At 53.1% G+C, this 24276-nt stretch overlaps 1 protein-coding gene across 2 annotated transcripts in view; it reads right to left on the reverse strand.

Moving 5' to 3' along the window:
- Window positions 1–317: 317 nt before the first annotated feature.
- Window positions 318–24276, reverse strand: part of IGSF3 (immunoglobulin superfamily member 3) — a 71623-nt gene continuing 47664 nt past the window's right edge. For both annotated transcript variants that reach the window (XM_037378030.1, XM_037378029.1), the window contains 4 exons: window positions 11519–11929; window positions 9330–9737; window positions 4031–4468; window positions 318–3267 (listed from right to left, as the gene is read on the reverse strand). In XM_037378030.1, the coding sequence (XP_037233927.1) occupies window positions 3017–3267; window positions 4031–4468; window positions 9330–9737; window positions 11519–11929 (1508 nt within the window). In that variant the 3' untranslated portion in view covers window positions 318–3016. The remainder of the gene's footprint in view (window positions 3268–4030; window positions 4469–9329; window positions 9738–11518; window positions 11930–24276) is intronic.

A 24276-nucleotide genomic window follows, 5' to 3' on the forward strand; every position in this document is an offset into this window, starting at 1 on the left:
CCTCTGTTGGATGAATTAAGGGATGAGAGAGAGAAATATGAAAAGCCAGAGGGTGCACGATGTCTGCAAGCTCAAGCCTGCAAGAGAGAGGAGATGCGCTACTGGGGTGGGAGGTGAGTTAATACATCAGGGAATAGGAGTGGTGGGAGGGGGAGAGGCTGCTAAAACAAGGAGTTCTGCACGCCTTTATGCAGGGAGTGCACATAAAGGCATAATGAAAGCCCAGATCCGACAAAAAAACAGCAATAGGATTCACAATTTCAACACAGTTTACTACAGCTCTCAGGTGTGTTGTATAAAACATGTTTTAGTGCAACATAGTACAAAGTTTTTGTTGTTGGTTTTTTGTTTGTTTTTTTTTTTTAAAAATCCCAAACATTTTTCCACATCATGCATGGATAGGGTATCTCTCTTTCTTCTCAGGTTCATTACAGAAAGTTACAGCAGAGAGAGTGGTTTGAAAAGCTTCGTGTTAAAACTTGTTACAGGAAGAGTCTGCCTTACAAAAACAGAGAAGTTTGAGACTGGGCAACACACTGCCAGAGCAATGGAGAAATGTCACCGGCAAGGTACATTCAGGGACCGCCATGGGAGCCGCTTCCCAGGAAAACCTGGGCTCAGTGCAGGAACCGCAGGGCTGGGAAGGGACCTGTTCCAGCCAGGGGGATGGGGCCACGGGACAGCCCTCCAGGAGAGCCCTGCTCCAGGGCAGGCAGGCTGGCGAGAAGGAGCATGGCTCAGGTGCAGCGCAGTGCTCTCAGGGAAGAACAGCTCCTGCTGACTTCATTTTGTCTTCTTCCTTTAAAGCTGAAATGAGTTGCAGTTCCTGCCCCGGAGCAGTATATACAGGAGATACTACATTTATGAAACATCACCCACTGGCTGCAGCTGCTGCTGTTTGCGCCTCGGTTCTTCATTTCCATTCACTTATAATCCCACTCCTCTCTTTGCAGACGCCTTATCCAGAAAGGGAAGACAAGTGTGCGGGTGTGCGATACTTCAATATATATATATATATATATATATATATATATATGAGTGGGATATTACACATATGCTGGGGCCAGTAAGCAGTTAACATCTCAAGGAGGCAGATTTTGCAGAGGGACAAGTGAAATTTGGGCTTCCCAGCAGAAGAAGAAACCAATGCCTTTCTGGTGGAGGAGCAGAGGTGTCCGACCTTGAACAGCCCAGCACAGGGTGGTCTGTGGCCACACGGGTCCTCTCCCAGTCAGGAAAGAGGATGCGCAGTGCAGATCTCACACCTGAGGCTTCACCACCTCTGAAACATCAAGGCATCAGGGTCTAACCGACTAGTGCTACAGAGCATCTGCTGAGGTCCCCTTCTCTTCACAAGGAGCAGTCCGACCCTCCTGAAGAGGACAACGGCTGTGGGTATGGCACCTCTCACCCGTGAGGCAGGGGTGGTTCTTGTGGCTGCGCCCATCTGCCCTGGTTGGCCTCAGCCACGCTGCGAAAAATAAATGGCTGGATGTGCCAGGAAGACATCAAGGAAGACAACAAAAGGCCATTTTTGGCAAACATTTTCTTCCGCCAGACATCACGCTTAGGGCGTATGGGGGAGGAGGCGGTTTCCTCCACAGGACAGGGCAGGGGTACTTGGCATTACGGGGTACGGGAGCTCAGGTGCCCCACGTGGCGAGAGCCCTGGTTTGGTTCATGAGAGCCATATCTTTCACAGAAAGAACAGCATTTCCTGCCACAGTGGCTGCCTCGGACAAGGGCAGGTGACTTTGCCAGGAGGGGGAGCTGATGGAGAAACGGTTTCTCCTCCTAAAGCCCCAGAAATGAAAAGCGGCAGATGCACGCACACACGCAGGGAAAAATTTCTCTCAGAGGGTGCCGATGTGGTGCAGGCTCCTTGCCTTGCTCAAGCGCGCGGCAGCAGGGAGTGCAAGCCGCAGGCACACTCGTGACACGTGGTGATTAATTGCACATCCCCACTGCGTGCCATGGCTGCAGCTGGGGTCCTTGGCTGAACCACCCAGGGGCCGTGAACCCCAGCCTGTGGAGCTTCTCCTTTCCCCCTTCCTAAAGTCATTACTTTGGTCATGTTGAAGTCTTCAGAGACTGGATCCAGCCACCCGTCCCCAGACGACTGGGGCACAGAGGGCACCTGCCTCAGCAGAGGTGGTGGCCTGGACACCAGGGAGGAGCGCGACTCTGGTAAGCTGGACTGTACGAGGACCCTCTTTGCTACCCACGAAGTCAGAGCTTTCAGGTGTCCTCCTTCCATTCCCCTCTTCAGTTCCTGGAGACAAACTAAGTTGCTTTTGTCCTGACCGCAAGCGCGCTGAATATTCAGTCTCTCCAAGATGTGGGAACGCTCCCAAAAGGTGAACCGCTCCCTCCTGAGAGAACAGTAAGATGGAGGCAAGAAGATGCTGAGGCTACAGCCAGTCTTTAAGATGGACCTCCTGACAGCCCAGCTAACCCCTCTGGAGGTGGACCTGGCTTTGTTTTGGAAGAAGGAGGAGCTAGCTCAGCGCACCTTGGGAGAAGACCTTCACTGTGGCACCGAGTCTGAGGAGGAAAACCAGTCTGTTTTGGAAAACATATACATTTACTTCCAAAGAGATCATCCCAGGACCAAATGCCCCCTGGGCACTCCTCACTGTATGGAGGGCAGGGGAAGCTTACAGTTCCTTGAGCGACCAAAAAAGAAACAACAAAAAAGTAATGGCCCAAAAGACAGCAACTAATGGGAGCAAACTTAATCCAAGAGGAACAGCTGCTATGTACAGCAAGCGCAGGGACCCTCCCCTCCGTCTGTCGGGGCAAGGGGGTGCATTCCCACAGGTGCTGGAGGAAGCCTCGGACCTTCCCGTCCCCGCTGGCTGGGTGCTCCACAGAGCTCAGCCGCCACGTCGGAGCACAGACACTGAAACAAATGAAACAAGAACAACAAAACCCACTCTGTTCCTTAGGGTTCCCGGTGTGTCTCTGCTTCTCTCTCTCTCTCTCGCTGCATGTCCCCCCGGGTGCCTCTGCCTCTTTAGTCTATGGTTCCTGGGTGGATGCTGAGGACCGGCGGCTCTAGGCAAGTGGGAGAGTAGTTGAGATGGGGCTCTTTGATCCACAGCAAGGGGACCCCGTTCTTGCCCTCCGAGTTCTTGCTGGAGTTCCGGCTCTTGAACCGCACCAGGAGGATGGTGATGATCAAGATGCCGAATATGGGGAAGGGGTAGAAGAACACAAAGTAGAAGAGGGCGTCGTTGGAGCAGATGACAGACTGCAGGGTGGAGCCTGGAAAGAGACAGAGGACAGTCACATTTCATGGCTTCTCTGCAACACAGGGCCTAAAAACTTCTTTAGAAATGTAAAAAACCCAGATGCTTGTTACTTTGTGTCAATGCAGGAGCTAGGGCTGTGAGAAAAATAGCAATACTGGAAAACAGAGCATCAGAAGAAAGTTATTGCAGGACATGTTTTGGCTTTATCCCCCCCAAGAGTTTCCTGAGTGCTAGAAAGAGTCCTCCCTGATGCCGATTTTATGTGATCTTATGAAGCGGAGAGCCTCACAAAGAATCGATTCCCTTTCAGTGGTGGTACACAAGAGGCAGCACCCCAGGGTACCTCCCTTAAGGGCTCACAAAACTCTCATGACCCCAGTTCTCTCTGGAGCCTGTAAACCATCCAATGGCTTCAAGAGCTGCTTGGATGAGACCCTTGTGCAGAGCTAAGCCAGCTTCCAGGGTGTTTCCAAAGGCAAGGGTTAAACCCCAGTGGGGGGCAATGTCTGCCCTCACTGACTCGAGACGCGCCAGGCGGTAAGTGCTGTGGGGCAGGCAGCCCCAGCACAGAGCTAAGTGCAGTGTGGATGCTTAAGCCCGAGCAAGAGCTGGATTACGAGCCATTAAGCCAACTGGAAAAGCACCAGCACCACAGACTTGCCCAGGTGCAGGCAAGACCCAGTCCCATTCGCTCCCTGACCTTTTTATTTTGGTTGAACCAAAGATGCGGGGGATGTCGGGGTCATGTCCGCAAGAGGGTCGTTGCCTCTTCTCACCTGCATCCTGCACGTGAACGGCGACCATCCCCGACTCCTCCTCTGCCAGCCGGTACCACACGCCGTTGGGGTCCGCCAGCCACTCTTCCACACGGCATGAGTAGTTCCCCGTGTCGGCACCGCCAGCCTGCAGCACTGTCAGCCGAAACAGCACGGCCGAGAGTCTCTGGAAGCGCAGACGGCCCTCCCAGCGACCGGCCTCGGGGCTGAAGATGGCATCGGGGCCCACACTCAGCACCGCTTCCCTCTCCTCCTCCTCCTCCTCCGCTGTGCCCTCCTCCACGTGGCCGCCTGCCTCTTTGGCCCGCAGGTTGTACCATGTCACTGCAAAATAGGACTCCGGGCTGGAGCGGGACAGGATGCTGCAGTCCAGTGGGAAGGATTCCTTCTCCTGCACCGTGAGGTTGGCAGTGGCTGTGTCCACCTGCAAGGTGGGATCTGAGATAACAACAGGGAGAGGTGAGCGCTGAGCAAAATGCTATTGTCAAAGCCACCCTGCCCTGGCACAAACTGTCGTGACTCCGGTGCTGGGTGCAATCCAAGCAAAACCCAAAGGCTTGATGCAGCCTGCTGAGTCCCACAGGCACCTCTGTGGTCAACCCCACAGGTGCAGCATCCTCACCGCACCGCACCCCGCCTGGCGCAGGGTCAAACGGGAGCGGGCTGCAAGCGCCGCGCTGTACCACCCTGCCCACGCAGACCTTCACACCAACTAATGGGCGTGTGTGCAAGAGGAGAAAGCTGCTGCGACTCATCCAGACACGCTACAAGAACACGTCAGGAAACACTGAGGTTTGGTGTGTGTGCTGAGGAGCAATGTAGTGCTGCTCCCCAGCTACTGGTGCAAAGAGCATTGCACTCCATGCTAATTTTTTGAGAGTGCTCAAAGGACTTGAAAATCAGTATGACAGAAGAGAAGAGGATTTTTTCCAGCGATTCAGGAAGTTGTTTAGGTAAGAGGTTCCTCCATGGAGATGTCCTCAGCACAGACACAGCAAGGATGCTTCCAGAAGTCTCCCTCTCTCATGATTTTTTCTCTAGCGCTTGGTGCAAGGCTAAAGAGATGTTTTTATCTAACTGAGATACAGTGGCCAGAACTCAAGATGAGTTGATTAAAGGCTGACTTCAAGAGCAATTAACATTTGGTTTAGTCATCTTGCCAGGGAACACATACTCCAGGGATCGCAATCAGTCCAGATCTAAGCTTTCATTTAAAGATTAAAAAGCCCTTTCCGACACGGGAGCTGAGCGGGAGGGGTAAGCCGACAGCTCACCAGAGAGAGGTGCCTTCTCCTCCAGTGAAGACGGCTGGGCAAGCCCTCCCCTGCCCAGAGCCCAGGTGGTGCTGCTGGATGGGGCTGCTGTCCCCCAGCTCCCATCAGCCGCGGGGCTGCTGTGCCCCACGGGGCTTCTCATTACAGCACCTGCCCGACACTTTTAAAATGGTTCCATAAGGAGTTTCTCCGTTAAAACCGGAGCTCTTCAGGCTGTAGGCAAGATGAGTGTTTTCAGCTCACATCTTCCCTGGGAAGACTCCTCAGCAGAAACAGGAAGGTGGTAAATACTGGTATTTTGGAGACTACTGAGGTAAAAAAGAGGAAGGGAAGGAAATGGCTTGTCAAAACCAACACAAAGCCTTCCCCACCTCAGCAGGTCAAGCAGAAAGAGGAGAACTGCTGTCTGAAGGTGCCGAGAGTTTTTTTCCCCCCTTTGCTCATGATTATAGTCTTGAAACATGAGGAGATCCTCACTAATGAGGCATGAGTCACAAGCAAGTTTAGTCATTTTGTGAAGTACTGGCTGCTGCGAAAGAAAAACAAACAAAAAAGCACTTTTAGAAAAAAAATATATCTTGAATTAGTGCACTCGCTTCTTCCCACTCCACATCCCTCTGTAAATCAAAATGAGCCTCAGGGATTTCCCTGCTGTCCATTCCCCCCTCCATCAGGGCTGGCAATTCTCAGCCTGCATGAAGAGCTGCCACTCCCAACCGTGCAGGCACGCGGAGAACAGGGATTGCCCGGGGAGGGTCTCTGCTCAAGCCTTCCCAAGCAAGGACCTGGCGGATAGGGGCTGTGCTGTCCCCGGAGACAGCTCCTCCTTTGCAGGACCAATCTCCTCCGCCAGGAATGATGACTAAAACCTTTCCAGACTCTTACCCTTTGCTGGAACGGGCATGCATAAAGCACCACAGCAGGGCTTGCAGAGTGGCTGCTTTACATGCTGGAAAAAACCCAGCAAATAAGGACCGTAACTGTTATTTGACTTACAGCCCTTAAGACAGGCATTTAATCTTGAAGACATATACCTCAAAAACTAGGGAATCCGTATTTTCCAAGGTAAATTGTCCTTGCAGCTTATCTGTTGTTAAAAATAACAAATATAAATAATATAAGAATAAAGCAGAGTACCATGGGAATCTGCTTTTGACGGCTTAAAAGTCCTCAAGTGCTGGTCAGTCATTAAGAACCACCTTTTAGAAGCACAGGAGCAGCAATTCCACTGCATTGTACGTCTGGCAAGCGGGGCAGAAATGCAGCTTGGCTGAACAGGGAGCTCCTCATGGAGCTCATGAGGAAAAAAGAAATTGCATGATCTCAGGCTTTGCAGGAAGGTTACAAAGCTGTGGTTTGTACACGCAGAGAAAAGACACGGAAGGTCAAAGCTCAGCTAGAGCTGAAACTGGCCAGTGTTGTGTCAGCTAACAAGAAAGGCTTTTTAAAGTATGTTAATAGCAAGAAGAGGTCTGAAAAAAGCACTGGACTATGATCCTTGTTGAAGAGCGTCACCTGACTATTAGGGATGAAGAAAAAGCAGAGGCATTCAATGCTTTTTTAGCATCGGTCTTTAATAATACTGATAGACCTTGGGTTGCCCCGTTCCCCGAGTCGGAGATCACGGGTGTGGGAACAGCGACTTTCCATTTGTGGACACTGAGATTGTAAGGGACCAGCTGTATCAGCTGAAAGTTCTCAAATCCATGGGGCCTGACGGGATTCATCCCAGAATACTGAAGGAGCTAGGGGATGTTATGGCAGGATCCCTCTAGATCATCATCCAAAGGCTTTGGGAGTCAGGGGAGGTCCCTGCTGACTGGAGGCTAGTCAGTGTTGTTCCCGTTTACAGGAAGGGCTGGAGGGAAGATCCAGGAAACTACAGTCCTGTTAGCCTAACCTCAGCTCCTGGAAAAATGATGGAGATTATACTGGAGGGTACTATATGGAGATTATGGAGGGTACTACTGAAAGGCATTTTAAGACCAATGCAATGATCCGGCGCTGTCAACATGTGTTCACAAAGGGAAAGCCCTGTTTAACAAATTAGGATATTAAATTAAATATCGTCCTATGATAAGGTCACTCACCCAGTAGGTGAAGGGGAGGTGCTGGATATAGTTTTTCTGGATTTTAGTAAGGCTTTTGCTACTGTCCCTCACAGTATCCTTCCCACTGTGGGATGAGCAGGTTCACGGTGTGCTGGGTGAAGAATGGCTGAAGGGCAGGGCTCAAAGGGTTGTAAGTGAATGGGGCTACAGCTGGCTGGCCACCAGTCATCAGCAGTGTCCCTCAGCCAGGCTACAGCTGGCTGGCAACCGGTCACCAGCGGTGTCCCTCAGCGTTCGATTCCAGGGCCAGTTCTGTTCCATATATTTATCAAAGATCTGGACGCAGGAGTTGAACACACCATTAGCAAGTTTGCTGATGGTAACAAACTGGGAGGTACTACTGACTTTCTTGAGGGAGAAGAGGCCTCGCAGAGGGATCTAGATAGACTGGGCACTGGGTTTTGATTAATGGGATGAAATTTCACGAGTCCAAATGCTAGATACCACACCTAGGATGGAGTAACACCAGGCACAAGTATAAAATGGGCTCAGTACGAGTCAGCAATGCCCCGGCAGCCCCGGGGGCAAACTGCATCCTGGGGTGCAGCAAACACAGCGTAACCAGCCGGTCAAAAGGGGTGACTGTCCCACTGTACTCGGCGTTGGTGCACCTCACTCGAGCGCTGTGTGCAGTTCTGGGCACCACAATGTCAGAAGGTCCTTGAATGCATCCAGAGGAGGGCAACAAAGCTGGTGAAAGGGCTGGAAGGAATGTCCTACGAGGGGCAGCTAAGGACATGGGGTTTGTGCATTTTGGAGAATAGGAGGCTGAGGGGGCAACCTCACCACTCTACAGCTTCCCCAGGAGGGGATGTGGAGAGGGAGATGCTGATCTCTTCTCCCTGGGATCCAGCAACAGGACGGGTTCAAAGAGAATGGTTCAAAGCTGTGCTGGGGAGATTGAGGCTGAGCATTAGGAAGCCTTTCTCTACCGAGAGGGTGGTCAAACACTGGAACAGGCTTCCTAGAGAGGCACTCAATGCCCCAAGCCTGTCAGAGTTTTGGTCAATGCCATTAGTAATGTGCTTTAGCTTCTGGTCACCCTGAAGTGGTCAGGCAGCTGGACTAGGTGATCATTGCAGGCCCCTTCCAACTGAAATGTTCTGTTCTGTTTTCTTCACAACTCTCCAAAATTGGAGTTTCCTCCCTGGTTTGAACTTCTGTAGCACTTTTTTCCCCACTAGATCCTGGAAAGAATGAGAAGCACCTGGATCCCCAATATCTGCCTCCCTGTGTCTGGGAACAGCCAAAACAGTGGTGTTAGGCAGCAGGATCCACCTGAATCGGTATCACTGGCAAGAGGGTGGCCAGGAAGCCCAGAAGTACCCCTTGTCCATACAGAGGCAGGCTCCTCACAGCCAACTCCTGCCCCAGCAAGAAGCCTGAGCCCCCATCCCAACTGAAGATGAACCCTCAGAGCTGCATGTTCTGCATCTGCTTCTTCACCTGCACAACAAGGAGCAGAAGCATGAAAAACTTTCTGGACACCAGGCAAGGGTCTCAACCTCCTCTGCCACCCTCTTTTTATGCAAGGACCTTGCCCCTGGGGCACACACGTGGGGCGCACAGGGAGCTTCTCCCATCTCATTCTCAATGGAATTGTGAGTAAAATCAGAAGCCCATCCTATTGAATCTGCTGAAAGTGCTGTGAAAAAATACATTTGCAGACGCAGTGGTGACAAACCCCCAAAGCCCAAGCCCATCTAGCTGTGTTTGCAGGACTTGCTCTGTGCTCCTTCCAGAAAAGCAAGGGCGCACCCAAGAAGATACGCGAGAAAGCATCAGCAGGGTCTGCAGCACAGCGGTCCTGCCCTCTGCCTGGACTCGCTGTCAATGACAGACAGATGGTGACCGTGTGTTTGGTCCAAGAGGGCAGAGTGCTGCTCAAAGCTGTTGGCACGAGATCCTCCTCACCTGGCTGCTTGACGGTGAGGGTGATGAGTCCGGAAAGGTCCTCTGCCCGCTTGTACCAGCGGTCGCTGGGGTCGAGGAGCCACTCCTCCACGCGGCAGTTGTAGGCCCCGCTGTCCCGCACAGTGGCGTTTTGGATGGAGAGGAGGTAGAGACCTGGGGACGGGCTCTCCAGGTGCAGCCGGCTCCGCAGGTCACCCAGCATCACCAGGTCCCCGTAGCGCAGGGTGCTCTGCCGGCTCAGCCGGGCCACCACCTCCTTCTCCGGATGACCTGGCCGCCAGACGTACCACTCCACCGAGAGCTGGGACGAGGGGCTGGTCCGGCTGCTGACCAGGCACTCCAAGGTCACCCACTGGTTCTCCAGCACTGTGATGTTCTTGTGGGTCTGGTTCACCTGCAGGCGGTTATCTATGAGAAAAGGCCGTTAGAAATGCAAGGTGATGGAGGGTTGCAATGGTCCTTTCTCCCTCCACAAGCCCTTCTCACGTGGCCACAATCCCGGGGTGGGATGAAAGAAATGAGGAAAGGGAGGAAAAAACCCCCGAGGGACTGGGGGAGAGAGGAGGAAAGAAAAACGGGACTTGTGTTTTTTAGGAGCTTCTGAAAATTTCAGGCTAGCCACCAACAATGCCCTGTTCAGCACAGGGAACTGGCAACCCACTATCTCCCAGTAGGATCTGGGGGGGGGGGTGTCCTAAGTGCACAGACACCTTATTAAGGGAGGTGACACCTCAACCTTTCCTCAACTTCTTCCTGGGACAGGGCAGTAGCCCAGTCACACACCCCTGGCCAGTAAGCCCTCCTGTTGCGGGAAAAGGGGAAAAAGCAAGGCGGAGAACGGACAGCTGAATACAGGGAAGCACCACTGCAAAACGAGAAGTGGCATGAGGGCAAAGTCACACACAGTATTTTGCTGCCTTGGGAATGTCCCTGGTTTTTGCTCCACGATTTCATTGATACTCGGGGTGGGGGTGGGTGGGTGACTGCAATCAGCTCTTTTATGTGAAATGACGTGTCGTGCGTTCCTGATTCCTTCATGACTTTTCAGGGGCACAGTCTGGACTTCCCTGGCACGGCCGCTGCAGCAAGCAATAGGCACCGTACTTCCCAGAGCAAGGTGGGCGATGCAAGGAAGGGGGCAGATCACAGCTCCCTGCTCCCTGACTGCCCCACAGCCATCTTGGGACTTTGCAGACTAAACCAAGGAGCTGGGACCAGCAGCCAGTGGCACGCTGTGGCCTGCTGTGCCTCCTGCCCGACCAAGCAATGCCGCACTGGGACCGTACTCAGTATCCCTCTGGTACCCCCACCCACAGAGCTTGTGTCTAAGCAGCCAAATCCAGAGACAGAGACCAGGCATTAGGCATCCTAGTCCGGCCCTGCTATCCAGGCGCATCCCTCCTGCCTGAAGGATTTCTATCTTCCAGGAACAAGCACCCGGAGCAAGCGGGGACATGGCAGGCTTCCTTGTAAAGTACTGATGCTCTGCCTCAGCAGCACACATGGGGTCCAGGCTGCTCTCTGAGATGGTGCTTGCCTCCGGGCCTCCCCACTGTGTACAAAATGAGGGCTCCGTCCCCAGCTTGTGGGGGCCATCTTTAGCTCCTCCATCAGCCCACCTTTACCAGTGATGTCTGCTGCCACGGAAACCACCAGCAGAGCACATTTCTCCTTTCCTGGCAGCCAGCTCCCCATCTCATTACACTCCTTACTCACATCTCGTGTGCACAGCGGCAGAGAGAAAAGAGACAAGGCTCCCTACGCCTGCCAGGATACAGGCACAGAGTAAAATTAAAACTGTGCAAAACATGCAAATGCTTTCCCAGGCAGGCACACACCCGCTCTCTCTCAGTAGGTCGCTAGTCGACACTATTGCTACGTGATGCTCTTGAAGATAAAGAAACCTGGCTGGATACAGCGGCCCTCTAGGTTGTGGGGGATGGACAACCTTCCTGTGGGAATACTGAAAGGCACACCAGTGCAGCCTAAATGCAGGAGGGTCACATCAAAGGGGGAAAATGTCCCTCTGTGCAGGGATGTGCAGGCACAAAGATGCAAGGAGGGGGGTGACAAATCTGTAGTGGAAAGGAGACCAGAGGCTCCCCGTTGCCCCAGAAAAGCTCAGCGAGCTCATGAGCCATGCACAAGAGCCAATGCCAAGAGGACCTCGCTGGCACGGCACGCGGTACCTGGCTGCTTGACGGTGACCTCCGTCCGCCCCGACACCTCCTCCGCCAGCTTGTACCAGGCATGGTTGGGGCTGAGCAGCCACTCCTCCACGTGGCAGTAGTAGCTGCCGCTGTCTCGGACCTCTGCCCGCTGGACCGTCAGGCTGAAGAGACCCCCCGACGCCGAGCGCTCGAACTGCAGCCGGCCCCGCAACCCCTCCTCCTCCGCGTAGGTGCCGTACTCGAAGGCTGAGCTGTGGGTGGTCTTCAGGATGAGCTTGCCGTCGGCGTCAGAGGGCTTGTGGACGTACCACAGCACAGCAAAGTGCGAGTCGGGGCTGGTCTGGGATTTCACTGAGCAGTTGAGGGGGATGGGCCGGTTCTCCACCAGAGTGATGCTCCGCTTCGACTTGCTCACCTGTAGCTTGGTCACTGCAACGGAGGAACCAAGAAGGATGAGGAGGGGTGGGTCATTAACACAGAAAAGAAAGGAACTCATCTGGTTTTGGGGAGGACCAGAGGGTCCTCCCCCAGCTGCAGGCATAGCTGCTCTTGCCTGGATCTCACTTGCACTGACCTTTAGGATAAAGGCATTTAGAAGTTCTCCTACAAAATCTTCTCCCTCTTTTCAAGGCCTGCTCTACTTCTGGATCCTCCCACCGTGTCCCTCAGCAAGAGGCTGTTTTTTCAAACTTTGCCCTTTCAAAGTTGTCCTTTCCTAATCCACCGTGATCTAAGGCACCAAACCTAGCATGAAGACTACACCCAAACTCAGTGGGTTTTTTCACAGTGAAATCATACTGCTTGCACCTCGGGGCAATCAGCTGCTGACCAGTTCCAGAGAAAACCATTTCCAGGAAGACTGAATTACACGAGATTCTACTGCTGTCACATGCCAGCAGTCTCGATGACACGTAACCCACAGACAACAGCTACGTGAGCAAATGGCACAACTGGAAAAGAAGAAAGCGCCAGACTGGAAGGGATCAGTCGGGAGCAAGCTCTGCTCCAGCAGCCGGGAGATCTGGCTCCAGGTCCACCATGGATGGAACAGCCTGGGACAAGCCACAGGCACGTCACCTCCCTCGGCTTCCCAAGCACAGCTGCGGTTCCCACGCAGGTAGCTAAGCGGTCACACAGTGGCAGGGATGACACAGCGGTGTCATTTGCTCTTGTCACTGCACGGAGAGAGGTTTCTGATTCCTGTCTCCCTGCAGGTGCAGGAGATCAAGCCCCTGCTGCGTGTACGCCAAGCCACGACGCAGGGCATGGCTGTCTGCAGGGGAGGACACCAAGCGCCCTCCTGTGACACTTGCGCTTGGCGTGCCCTGCGGCCCTGCCGGCTACAGCCCCAAGGAGAGGAGCAGCTCCCAGCTGGACACACCGCTGCTCCCAGCAGCTCTGCCACCAGCTCCCCTCCTTCGCCTCTCCCCCCACGGCAGCTCCCCTCTGACAGGGCCGTGCCGTCTCGCTGCCAGGTGAAAGGATTCTGCTGACAACTGGTAAATCTCTTCACGAAACCTGGTGAGCGCCCTGGGCACAAACGGCACAGCAGAAGTGTGACACTGCAGGCATGAGCCACTGAAGGCTGCCAGGGGAGCTGTGCCCATCCGCACCCTGGAAACCCATCCCACGCATCCTGTGTTTGCAGGGAAACAACATCGTTTCCCCTCTCTCGCAGAGGCACGGGCTCCTCGCTTCGCATCACGCTGCTTCACTTCCAGCTTCCCCTGGGTGCCCGCGACTCAGATGCCTGTCGGCGCAAGCACAGGCGATGAGCGATGGCACCAAGGGAGAGGACGGGCACAGGCAAACAACTTCAAATGGGAGGGAGGGACCCCCACCACAGCAACGCTTTCTGCTCTAACACAGCATCCGAGATAGGCATCCTGGAGCCTGGATTGCCTGTGGTTTTAATCAGTATGCTAATAAAGACTCAAGGGCTGTGTTACTGGTATCGAAGGAAGACAGTGGAGGGAGGGAAGGAGGAAAGCAGTCCCCTGTTTTTCCTCCCTGGGGACTTGAACCTAATGGAGAGATTTAGCATCACCCTGTTGTATTTCTGCCATACCCCAAAGACACTCCTTCCCCTTTGTTTCGCTCAAGGGTAGCAGCCTTATCCACCGCACTCACACTCATCCCACCTTTTTGGCTCACCGTCGGTTGAGAAAGGTTATTTCAAGCATTAATCAATCTTCCAAGTCCCTGGGAGATGAACCAATAAAGGGGAAGGTGATTCTCAGCAGCTTCCTTTCTCCCCCAGCCCCCTTTCCAAACAGTTTATTTTTAATTGGTACTAGATTATTTTCTGCAACCGTTACTAAGGAAACCTCTGTTACTATAGCAACTGTGTATGTTAAGTCAGTAGCCCTATATCTATTAAAATGCAGTATATACACAGGCTGCGTGTGGTGGGGTTGCTCAGTATCAACACACACACAGAGACAAAGCCAGGGTACACACAGAGCAGAGCTGCTGAGATGCAAGCGTTCCTCCCAGCGCTCTTCCCACATCGTGGCACCTCCAGAAGATGAAAAGGAGGACAAGCATGGAGTAATTTTAAGCCTGGTGTTTGAAACAACAGACCTGCACCTCGTACATGACAGATGTATTTTACTGAAGCAGCCAGGGCTTGTTCCCAGACCATAATCGTGGCAATTCTCACTATGTACGAAGAGCACGGACCCCTGAGGTCATCCAGGGCTCTCAGGTGGCCTCTGTGCAGCTCTCCCCGCTTCTGTTCAACACTTGGGAAGACATCGTCTTTTGTGAGGGTGACGAGGAAGAAATCTGATTAAGTGGCAAAACCGAGATCTTAAATTCCACGCACGCACCCCAGCCCTCCAAGCCCTCCCTGGCAGCCACTGCAGTTCAGGAGTTTGCCCACGCGTGCACAGTCCCCCAAATCTTGATGAGATGATCGTTTCTACCACTGCTACCAGCCGGAGCAGCAGGGCCCGGCAGGGAATTACAGGTCTTCCCTTTGCTAGGCTTGCACTTGTGCAGGTTTGTAACATGGTGCGCTAAGTTTTGTCTAGATTAGAGGTATCAGTGATAGGTAATGACACCCCTGCCAATGCACTTCTCAACTAACACGACTTATTTTCCTAACAGAGGCACACCACGGAAGATGCAAGCGCAGGTTTTGTTTCCCTCCCACAGAATTAAAAGAGGACATTCTCAGTTTTTTCCAATCTCTGAACGCCAAATGCTTCCCCATCCAGGTGCGCTGGCTCCTGTGTAGTAAATGCACACCTACCTCTTCGTTACCTTTTGCAGATCCTATGGAAATAATTCACGGCTTTTGCAGACCACAGGCTGAAAACTGCTGAGTTGGAAACACTGTGGCACACAGGTCACCCTGGGGCAGCTTCACCTTCGGGCTGCAGGGGGGTTTGCTTGCTCAGGCAGAGGAGAGATCTCTGCCCACAGTCTGGTTAAGGCACGGGAAGCTTTGTGGGGCAGCTTTGCACTCCTGCTCTCCCACAGGGATGACCATCAGGTATGAAAACTAATCCAAAAGACTCATTTTACATTTGGAAAAAATGATTTAAAAAAAGAAAGGGGGGTAGGGGTGGGGTGGGGAGGGAAATATCCTGAAGCTAGTGGTCCAGGGTGATGGTAACACTGCAATACAACCCCTGGGAGTCCATCTCCTTCCCTCCTGGTGGTGAGCCTACTCCAGCACAAAGTGGGTCTCTCTATGCCCCATGCAGCTTGCCAGGTCATGTTTAAAGATGCCTGCCACGACATGGAAATGCTGCTGGTGCATGAGTGAGATTGCAAGAAGACTGACAGCCCAGGCACCGAGCCAGCCAAACCTCACCCTCCTGACACAGGGGAAACTCCCTTTCCTGGCTTGGGGATTTGCCTGGGCAGAGAGCCAGCAAAGGGCTCAGCCTTCCAACGCTGAGTTGATCCCGTCTGCCCCAGGGGCTGGGCTTCCAGTGTGCCAGGGCAGGGCTGTCAAGCAGCAGAGGTGGTGGATGCAGTGATGTGAACAGGCAGAGCTACACGGCATTTTCTGCTGCGCTGTCAAGGGGGTGATGTTCTCTTAACAGCCTCACGAACATCTGCTTAGTGAGGGGAACAGGTGCATATGTCTAGGTGAAGTTATCGTGCATATCATCTGCAAACCATAATCCTGTTGCCACAGTGTCTCCTGGCTCCCTGGAGGGTGCCAGTAAAGAGGGTATCATACCTTGAGGTGCTGTAATTGGCTTTACATATGCTATTAAGGCTTTCAATTTACACTGGCAACAAGTCACGGTTACAACCCTCCCATTTCTTTTAAGCCAGCCTGGTCCCCCAGCCCCCGTGAAGCCAAGCAACCTGTGTGAAGAACATGTGCAGGCGCTGAACTCTGCAGCGATGCTCGGGCAAGCAGTGCCGGGACAGAAGACGTCAGCTCTCCGATGGCACAGACACGCTCTCCTGCACCACTGAGGGCATCCTGATGTCTCTGCTGGAGGGTGTTAGATGGGTGAGACTCATGCTGGAGCCTGGCCAGGACATGGGGGACTTCAGGTGCCCTGTTAGGGTGGAGAGGCTGGCACAGGTGGCAGGTGTCCACAGCAAGCCCACACACATACTGGACACCCCACATCACGGACTGTCCTCCTGCATCAAGGTCCCTCTGCACTAATTCCCCGGCTGAGGAAAATGTCCCCACTCCTTTGCGGGAACAGGCATTGTCTCAGGATACCTGTGGCAGTCTCTGGTCCTCAAAACTTGCTCCTCTGGGCTGGGGGGGCGGCCAGGTCAGACACACCTTACAGCCACAGCAGGCTACGGCACGGCTAGGAGCTCTACAGGCTGATGTATATGGCAGGAGTTTTCCACACACCATCAAGCAGGCAATCAGTCTCCTCAAGCTGGGCATGCGGTAAGCACGTTTATACAAATATTTGGGGGAAGGGAAAGCAGTCATCAGAGCAGGAGGACCGAGGCAGTGACGTGATTCACAGCTTTTCTGCTGACTCGCTGCCATGGTGAAGCCACTTGGCTCCCTCCCTTCTGTTTCCTAATCATCAGGCAGAGGTTACCGGCACTTCGCAATCTGTATCTAAAAATGCTGCGATGGAAAGATGCTCTGTCTCAGATTCCTTACATCATCTTCCCGTGTAGGCAGCAAGAACAACAGCAGGAGTTTACTTCCCACCTGGGAGCTGCTATTACCAAGTCCTGGGAATGGCAATGTTTAACTGCAGTCGAAGATACCCACTGCCCTCCCCCAAAAAACAAAACAACAAGCCCCATACAAAACCCCAGCAAGCTGCCCTGCAGGGAAGGAGGAGAGGGCTGCTGGCTGGGGAACGAGCCGGCTCTGCAGGAGCCCATGGCTCTGGCCAGCCACCAGCAGCCCAGAGAGTCCCCTGGGAGCCCTGTCACCATAGCAGGGAGGTGGTGTCCCACTTTGGAGGCTGCTGCCCTCTGGGGAGAGCTCCTCCAGAAGACGCTCTTGCCTGGAGAGAACTGATGAAGCGTTGCAAAAAGTTCTCCTGGGGAATGTCCTACTTTTAAAAGCCTCCATTGGGATTTCACAGTGCTGGGGGGGGGGGGGGGGGCGGGGAAAGGAGCAGAAAGAGGCCAACCCAGCCTGAACCCAGTCCCAGTTTAACACCAGACACGACTTAGCAGGCTGACTGGGAGACTCATTTCCAGGAACACGGCCCCGGGCCAGTTCTTCTTGCGAGGAAACCATCTCTCCCCAGCACCCTCAGCCTACAATCCTGAAGGGCACTGACCAGGCTTTTGGCACAAACTCAGCCGACCTCTCGGCCTGCAGTCACCACCCAAAGGTGCCTCATTACTTCCCTGACTGGGGCCCGAAACCCACTCAGTGCCCAAATTCCTCCCAGAGGATGTTTGCCTGGGATTCAAGAGACCCCTGCGCAGGTTCACTGCCCTGCCACAGGCTCAGACGTGCACTAACCCTCAGCCCCCTGCCAGCCTTTCTCCCTTCCTGAAGGCTGAAGAGCCTCCTCCACCTCCACACACGTTGCAAGGACACCTGCATTAATGACTGCGGGGAACTGGGGCAACCGGAGTCAGGCAAGCACATGCCAGCCTTTGGACTCAGCAAGGCAAGGGGTGGGTGACTCATGTTTACCAAGTTAACTGAAAGAAAACCAATATTCAAAAGGGAAAGATGAGTGAGCCTTTCCAGAGAAGAGGCATCAGCGGAAAGGCATTTGCAGAAGAGAAGAAAACGAGATGCTGCTAGGAAGACCTCGCTCATTAAGCTTAAGTGTGGCACAGAAATCACAGCACAGTAAAGACAAAGACTTCCAGTGCTGGGGCAGCCACCCCAGAGATAGCACGGAAATGGCAGCACAGCTCCCAACTCCTGCTATTCTCTTTTAACAGAACACAATTCCTCCTGAAACTGGATTAGCGAGGTTGCAAATTGCATTAGCCAACATGGGAGGCTGCTGGTGCAACAGGAGCAGAAGAAAGGGAAATAGCATTAGACTTTGCCTGTCATTATTACTGCCATTATTAACTTGTCACTTTACTGTAGTGTTCCTATAACAATGAATTATTGCCTGCAAACAGGCTGACATGATTGAATTACTGCGAGAGCAGCTCCATGGGAAGGAGAGACAATGTTAACCCTTTCCTGAGGAGGGCTCAGCTGCTGCCCCCTCCCAAGCGGGCAGACAAAAAGAGCTGAGGCTTCGACTCTGAACACCAACCTGCCGCCTTGACCTTCAGCAGTGCTGGTTTCAGAGCAGTGCCGAAAGTTTCTGTGGTCCCCAAACTGCTCAGGTCCCGGTTGCACGTGGGCTGCTCTGGGTTGGACATGCAAACAAACGCAGAATATACGTCTGTCTGCAGCAGCAATAAGGATCCACAGCTGGAGCTCTCCCATCTTCGCACGTCTTCCTGCAACCTCTAGCCTACTCATTTTGTAAAGCTAAATCCTCACTTCTGCAGGTGCCTCCTTTCTGGTATAGAGAAGACAGGTGCCTGGACAAGCCACCAAACTGAATGACTGCCAGTCTCGATGGATGCAGGTCACCTTTTTTCCCCCTCTCCCCTTGCAGGGTCAGTACCGTCTGCTTGCCATCAGGCTGTTAATCCGACTTTGTTCTCCCTGGCCGGCCAGACTCCCCTGGAAAGATGCTGCGATGGCCCTTCCCAGAGCCCCTGGGCAGAGCGGGAAGGAGCAGGCATGCCTTCACCCACCCAGGCCATGCCCCTTCACATCACCCCAGGTGCCACCCAAATGCTACTCACACTCCCCTGGGGTCTGAGAGGCTTGAGCCTGCCCGCAAGTACTGCTCACGTTTGCTAAAAATCAGCTACATGACACTTCTCTCCTGGAATTTACTGTCCGTTGTATGAATGCTGCAAATAGTGCTCCCTGCAGCACAGCCTGGTGGGTGCCCCCAGCCCCAGAGCAAGCCTAGGAGCTGGCTGTGACCCACCTCCTCTCAGGGACAGAAAGACGCCAGGAATAACCCACCAAGTCACTCACGTTTCAGTACGTTCAGCAAGTTGCCGCCAGGTCCACAGCCCAGCAGACGCAGACCGCTCCCCAGCCTCCCAGCCTGCTGCTGCAGCAAGATGAGTGGGGTACTTAAATAGCTGCGCACGCCCACGCTGACCACCACCCGTTCCAACGGCCCAGCCCCGAGGCCGGCCATGCACCCTAAAGCACACTGTCCTCCTGCATCTTGGGGAAGCGCAGCCTGACGCACCCAAAATGCAACCACGGGGTGCTGTGGCAAAGTGGAACAGGCATTTCTGCTCAAACCCTGCGGTGGACCCTGCACTGCTGCACCCCTGCCAGCTTCAGCCCCGCACTTGCGTCAGCCAAACCCATGCACAAGCGGCTGGGTGCCCCCACGCTCCCCAAAAGCAGCGCGGTCAGACTGCTGCCCTGCCAAACACAGAGGCAGCGGGTCAAGTCCATCGCTGCACACCTCGTGCTGTGGCGTGAAGACTGCAGGCAGTGACAAGGACATCTGCTGAGCTAGGGGACAGCCTGGCATTACCAGCCATGTCACGCCGGAGTCGGCAGAGCAGCTCACGAACTAGCAGGGCACCAAGCAGGGCCTCGGGGAAGCATACATATGTGACCCAGAAAGTCTCTTTAAAGCCCAGAAGCCATACATCTGTGAGCATCTATGGAAAAGGCCGTGCGTGTAGCTGCAGTGATGGAGAAAGCTGGGAAGCCCGCAGCCTCCAAGGGCCAGCCATGGTAAGCCAGAGACCACCGGCTGGAACATGCCACTGGCTTGGGAAAAGCCAGACCTTCTCCAAGAACCGGAAAGCACAACTCTCTGAAGGACAGCGAGACACAAATATACCCCAAAGCAAAATGCCCCGCAAACCTAAAACCAGAAGTCTTCCTGCCAAACCCTGAAATGAATGAAAGTTCTGCAGGAGAAAGAGGAGGGGCGGGAGGAATAAAAGATTCCCAGCATGAGTTGTGTATGCTGTCAGGAAACAATATACGGCTCACTGATCACTTGTAAATTAAAATATGAAGATAGGATCACTGGAAGATAAATTCAGTACCAAGCTACAGCCACCGAGGATAAAGAAAAAAAAAAAATAACATATTGAGATATTTAATCAACTCCTCATCAGAAAGATTTCAAACAAAGGAGCACTTGGTCCATTAGGAAAAAGAAGTAATTAAAGGTACCTGAAGAACAAGTTCTAACACATACAGCAGCACCACACACCAACTCCTATGCTGTTCTGGAGGCTGGACATGAACAGTCAAATTTCTTAACATAAATCCTTGGTAGGGTTTGTGTAGATACATGCCAATGGTATGAAATGCCATTTTCTTGTCGTCCAGAGAGCAAGCTCTCCAGACAGACCTCAGGCAGGACCATGAGGTCTTCTGGACAATGCCTACGCCAGTCCTGCCAGCCCCAGGTTGTCAGTGCTGTCCTCTGTGCAGATAAAAGTCCCCTGAGAAGGACCGAACGGAATCCACCCAAGAGCTAGCTCACTCCACTCACCTTTAACTACTCCCTTCCACCGGGTTAATTTTCTGCAGGTTCAGTAAACTGAGCTGGCGCACAGTGGGATTGATGCTGGCACAAGGAATGGGACAAGACCATGCAGCCAGCAGCATGTGTCCAGGGATGAGGATCATCTCCTTCTGTGCAACGAAGTGCTAGATCAGCTCCACCTGCACCCTAAATGCTCATGATGCTGCTGCTTCCATAGATTAACTGGCGAATTCGACTACTGTGTGGAAGAACAACCCAAGTTAAATGAACCATCTGTCATTTCTTAAGAAATTGTCTTCTTGAACTTCTTAAGGACCAAGGAAATATTACTGCAGGATGGGCTACAGATCCATCATTACCTGCACTCCTTGTTTTGCTATTATATGGGACAGGGAAAACTGTAGGAATTTTCTTTTAACAGCTTCAAATCCCTATTTAAGCAAGTAAGATGGCCCTGCCCTGGGAGCCAACTTTTATGTTTACGTGTTAAAATAAAAGACCCTGAGCCGTAGGTTCAGCGTGTCCAGAGCCTGCCACTTTGCTGTAAGGAAGCAGATTGCAGGTTCAGTGACCCCAGCAATTTACTCTTCGACCAATGTCAGAACAGGTAGAAACCCCCAAATAATAAGCCTCTTATGAACCAAACTTCTGGAAAAGCATTCAGCTAAAAATTGTCCTTGTTTGTTCTACTGACACAGAGAAATTAATCTCAGAAGGTAAAATCATCACGGGAGGAAGTGGCTGGGTTTATTTTACTGAAGTTGCTTCCTTATTGTGGGCATTGCTGCACCACCTGGCTACGCAGGTCACTGTCATGTTGAAGAGCAAAGCCATTGTGTCCAGCCAACTGTGTCCCACCAGCAGAAGACACCCCCTGACCATCTGTCGAACCAATGCTCATGAAGGCAAGAAGCAGGAGATTTTCAGTAACTGGGGCTAGGCCACCCCTCTGCCTGGCCTGTTTACCGCGGCTCTTCTCAAAAGAGGACACAGCCTGGCTGTGCAAAGGACCGATGGGGCGTGCGTAGTTTCTCATCCCAGGAGAAACACCCCACATGATAAAGAAGCAAGACAAATACAAATGGTACAGGTCCCAGGCACAAGGATGGACAGCCAAAGCTGCTGCTTGGACATGCTAGGAGGGACACCCAGGCTGGGTACCGCTCTCTGACTGGAGAGCTGAGAATGCAGCAAGAGAAAAATCGTGCCATTGCAGCACTGAGCCCGCTGGCCTCAAGGCCACTCACCTTTTGGAGACCAGTGGGGCAGCCAAAGGGCTGGCACTCCATGCATGGACCAAGGAAGGAGAGCGGCCGTCAACACCTGGCTGGAAACCCAGTCATCACCAGTGCTCCCTCTCCCCCGGGGGCTGTCCCTGCTGACTCTGCTTTTGAAGTCTTCAAGGACATGAGGGACGTACAAAGCTTTAGAGCTGCACAACGTCTAAGTACTGTTTGCTGCAGAGTATTTTAGTCCAAAGAGAGCAAACAGGTAATCGATGAGAAGCTAAAGTGTGTGGAGAGAAGACGCTCAAGACAACATCAAAGAAACTGCGTGTGCACAGACTGCAAACAGACTGACACTGTGGCTCTGTATAGGCATGCAGCAAACGGGAGTGGAAAACCGTTCAGGAGATATCAAAGAGAGAAGCAGAGTGCCTTGAAATCGAAGTGAAAAAATTGCTCCTAAAAAAAGTCACTGTGAAAAGGAAGAGTTAATTTGAATAGAGCAGCATATTCTGAATACAACCAACCCAGGTCTCCTGGTGTTGTCGTGGTCGGTCTTGTTAGGGGGCAGAAAAGCAAGACTGCCTGCAGTAAGATCAACGGGCACACAGAGCAGGCTGAGCTGGGTTAGGTCCCTCTAGGTGCAAGGATCTGTTCCCACACCCTTCACCCTAGTGAAATGCATCCGAGATGCTTCATACATTTAAAGTCCAACTTCTCACGTTACACCCTTGGGTGCATTTTCCAGGCTGAAGCCCCAGGGGAAGCCCTGAACATAACTGACTGCAATCAGCTCAACACGTTCAGCTCCAGCAGAAACACTCCACGTGCAAACCTGCAGAGGAGCCAAGTATCACTGCTCCCAGATGGGCAACCAAAGGCAGGGGGAGGCGAATCACAGCTCTGACCCTGCAAGTCCAGTGTCAGCATCCCCAGCGTGGGGCCAGGAACGCTGCAGTGCATCCAGCATGAGCTCCTTCCCCTGCTGCTCACGCTGACGGGCTCATTTCGACATGGCAACCGTTTTGTGGAATCAAGATGGCATTTGCTCTGGGTGCTTCGGCTCTGCTGACACCAATGTGACCTCCTGCCAACGCGTGACCTGCACTGGGCCAGATCTAACTGGCTGAGCGATGTGGCCGAGCACCTCTCCGATACTGGTGAGTGCAAAACCATAGCTGGTTTGACAAGGTCAGCCAGGAAGCACCACACTGGGAGCCGGGCAGGGAGAGCATCCTCACGTGGGTGTGTGCCCACAGGCAACATCCCACCTCAAAACTGTATTTACAAATCAGTGCCTGAATGCTAGAGGGTATGTTATGCACCACAGTGGCAGCGACAAGAGCAGGCTCTCAGCTGTGCGACAGTGATGGTACACGGAGAAGATGGGGCACAGGGATGTTGGGAATAGGGTGTGATGGCTAAGTGCGGAGGAAAAGCAACCTGGGGTGCCAGCCTAGGATAAATAAATGTGCCAAGGAGGTGGCAGCAAGTCTCAGTGGGGAAGCTGACCCAAAGGACCTGGCAAGTGTGGGGACAGAGCTCCCCAAGGCAAATGTGCAGGGGTAGGAGACTACCAGGGGTAAGAAGTGGAAGAAGCAAACCCTCCTGTGCTACCTGGAAAAGAAAAAGGATTCCAGCTGGGTCACTAACGCAGGTCTACGCAAGGGGACAGCCCTGGGTCCTGCAACACTGAACCCCTTCATTTTGTCTGTTCAGTGTGCTGGAAGCTGACAGGAAAGAGCAGCAGCTCGGAGGCAGAAGAGCAGGTCTTAACCCACTGGCAGTGAAGGGAAAGGAGCAAGTCCTCGAGCAGCCAGGGCAGAGGAGACTGCTCTGCGCCGCAGTCACAACTGCTGCTGAACAGCCTCCTGTCTCTCCACACATCCTGGACTCCTCCATCACTCAAGCAAGAGTACAACGATTTGCCAGATGGAGCAGGCAGCTGTAAAGCAGGGAAGCAGTGCTATTCTATGGAGCAAAACCACTCTGGGATCAAGTAAGCAGCAAACTTCAGTTGCCAGACTTCACTTCTGTAAGGAAGTTTCCAGCTCATTAACTTCCCTTGTTTAACTTCATTGCTGGATGCTGGCAGCCGCAAAAAGTGTCAGGTTTTTCAGTAGGCGCTTTGTGGCCCTTGCAAACACTTGTTTGAGCCTCCATTCAGGAGTCTGGTCAGTACCCCAGTGGCCACCCATTGTAGAAAAAGCATCTTTCACATCCATCTACAAGGATGAGCGGGATACTGAGCAGTCCCTCTGAGGCTGCCAGGGATGGTCTTGGACAAAGAGGTAACAAAGGTAACGAAGAGGTCCTTTGCTCTCCGTTCCTTAAGTTTCTCTGGCCACTGCTCGCCCAACACAGTCAGGCTGCTGCCAGTGGTGGTTTCTTGTGGATAGCAGGAGAACAGCAGAGCGCTCTGCACCCACTCGGGCGCAGCGTTTCAGGGCAAGCACGGCTCTGGCTCACCCCACTCTGAAAGTAAGGTTCAGGAACAAGCCTCCCCAGCTTCTCCCAGGCCAGCTTCAGGAGCCTCCACCCTCCCCCTCCACAATGGTTTCAACTTGACAGCTCC

The sequence above is a fragment of the Falco rusticolus genome, chromosome 2, assembly GCF_015220075.1.
Source record: "Falco rusticolus isolate bFalRus1 chromosome 2, bFalRus1.pri, whole genome shotgun sequence".
In the NCBI taxonomy this organism is placed as follows: Eukaryota; Metazoa; Chordata; class Aves; order Falconiformes; family Falconidae; genus Falco; species Falco rusticolus.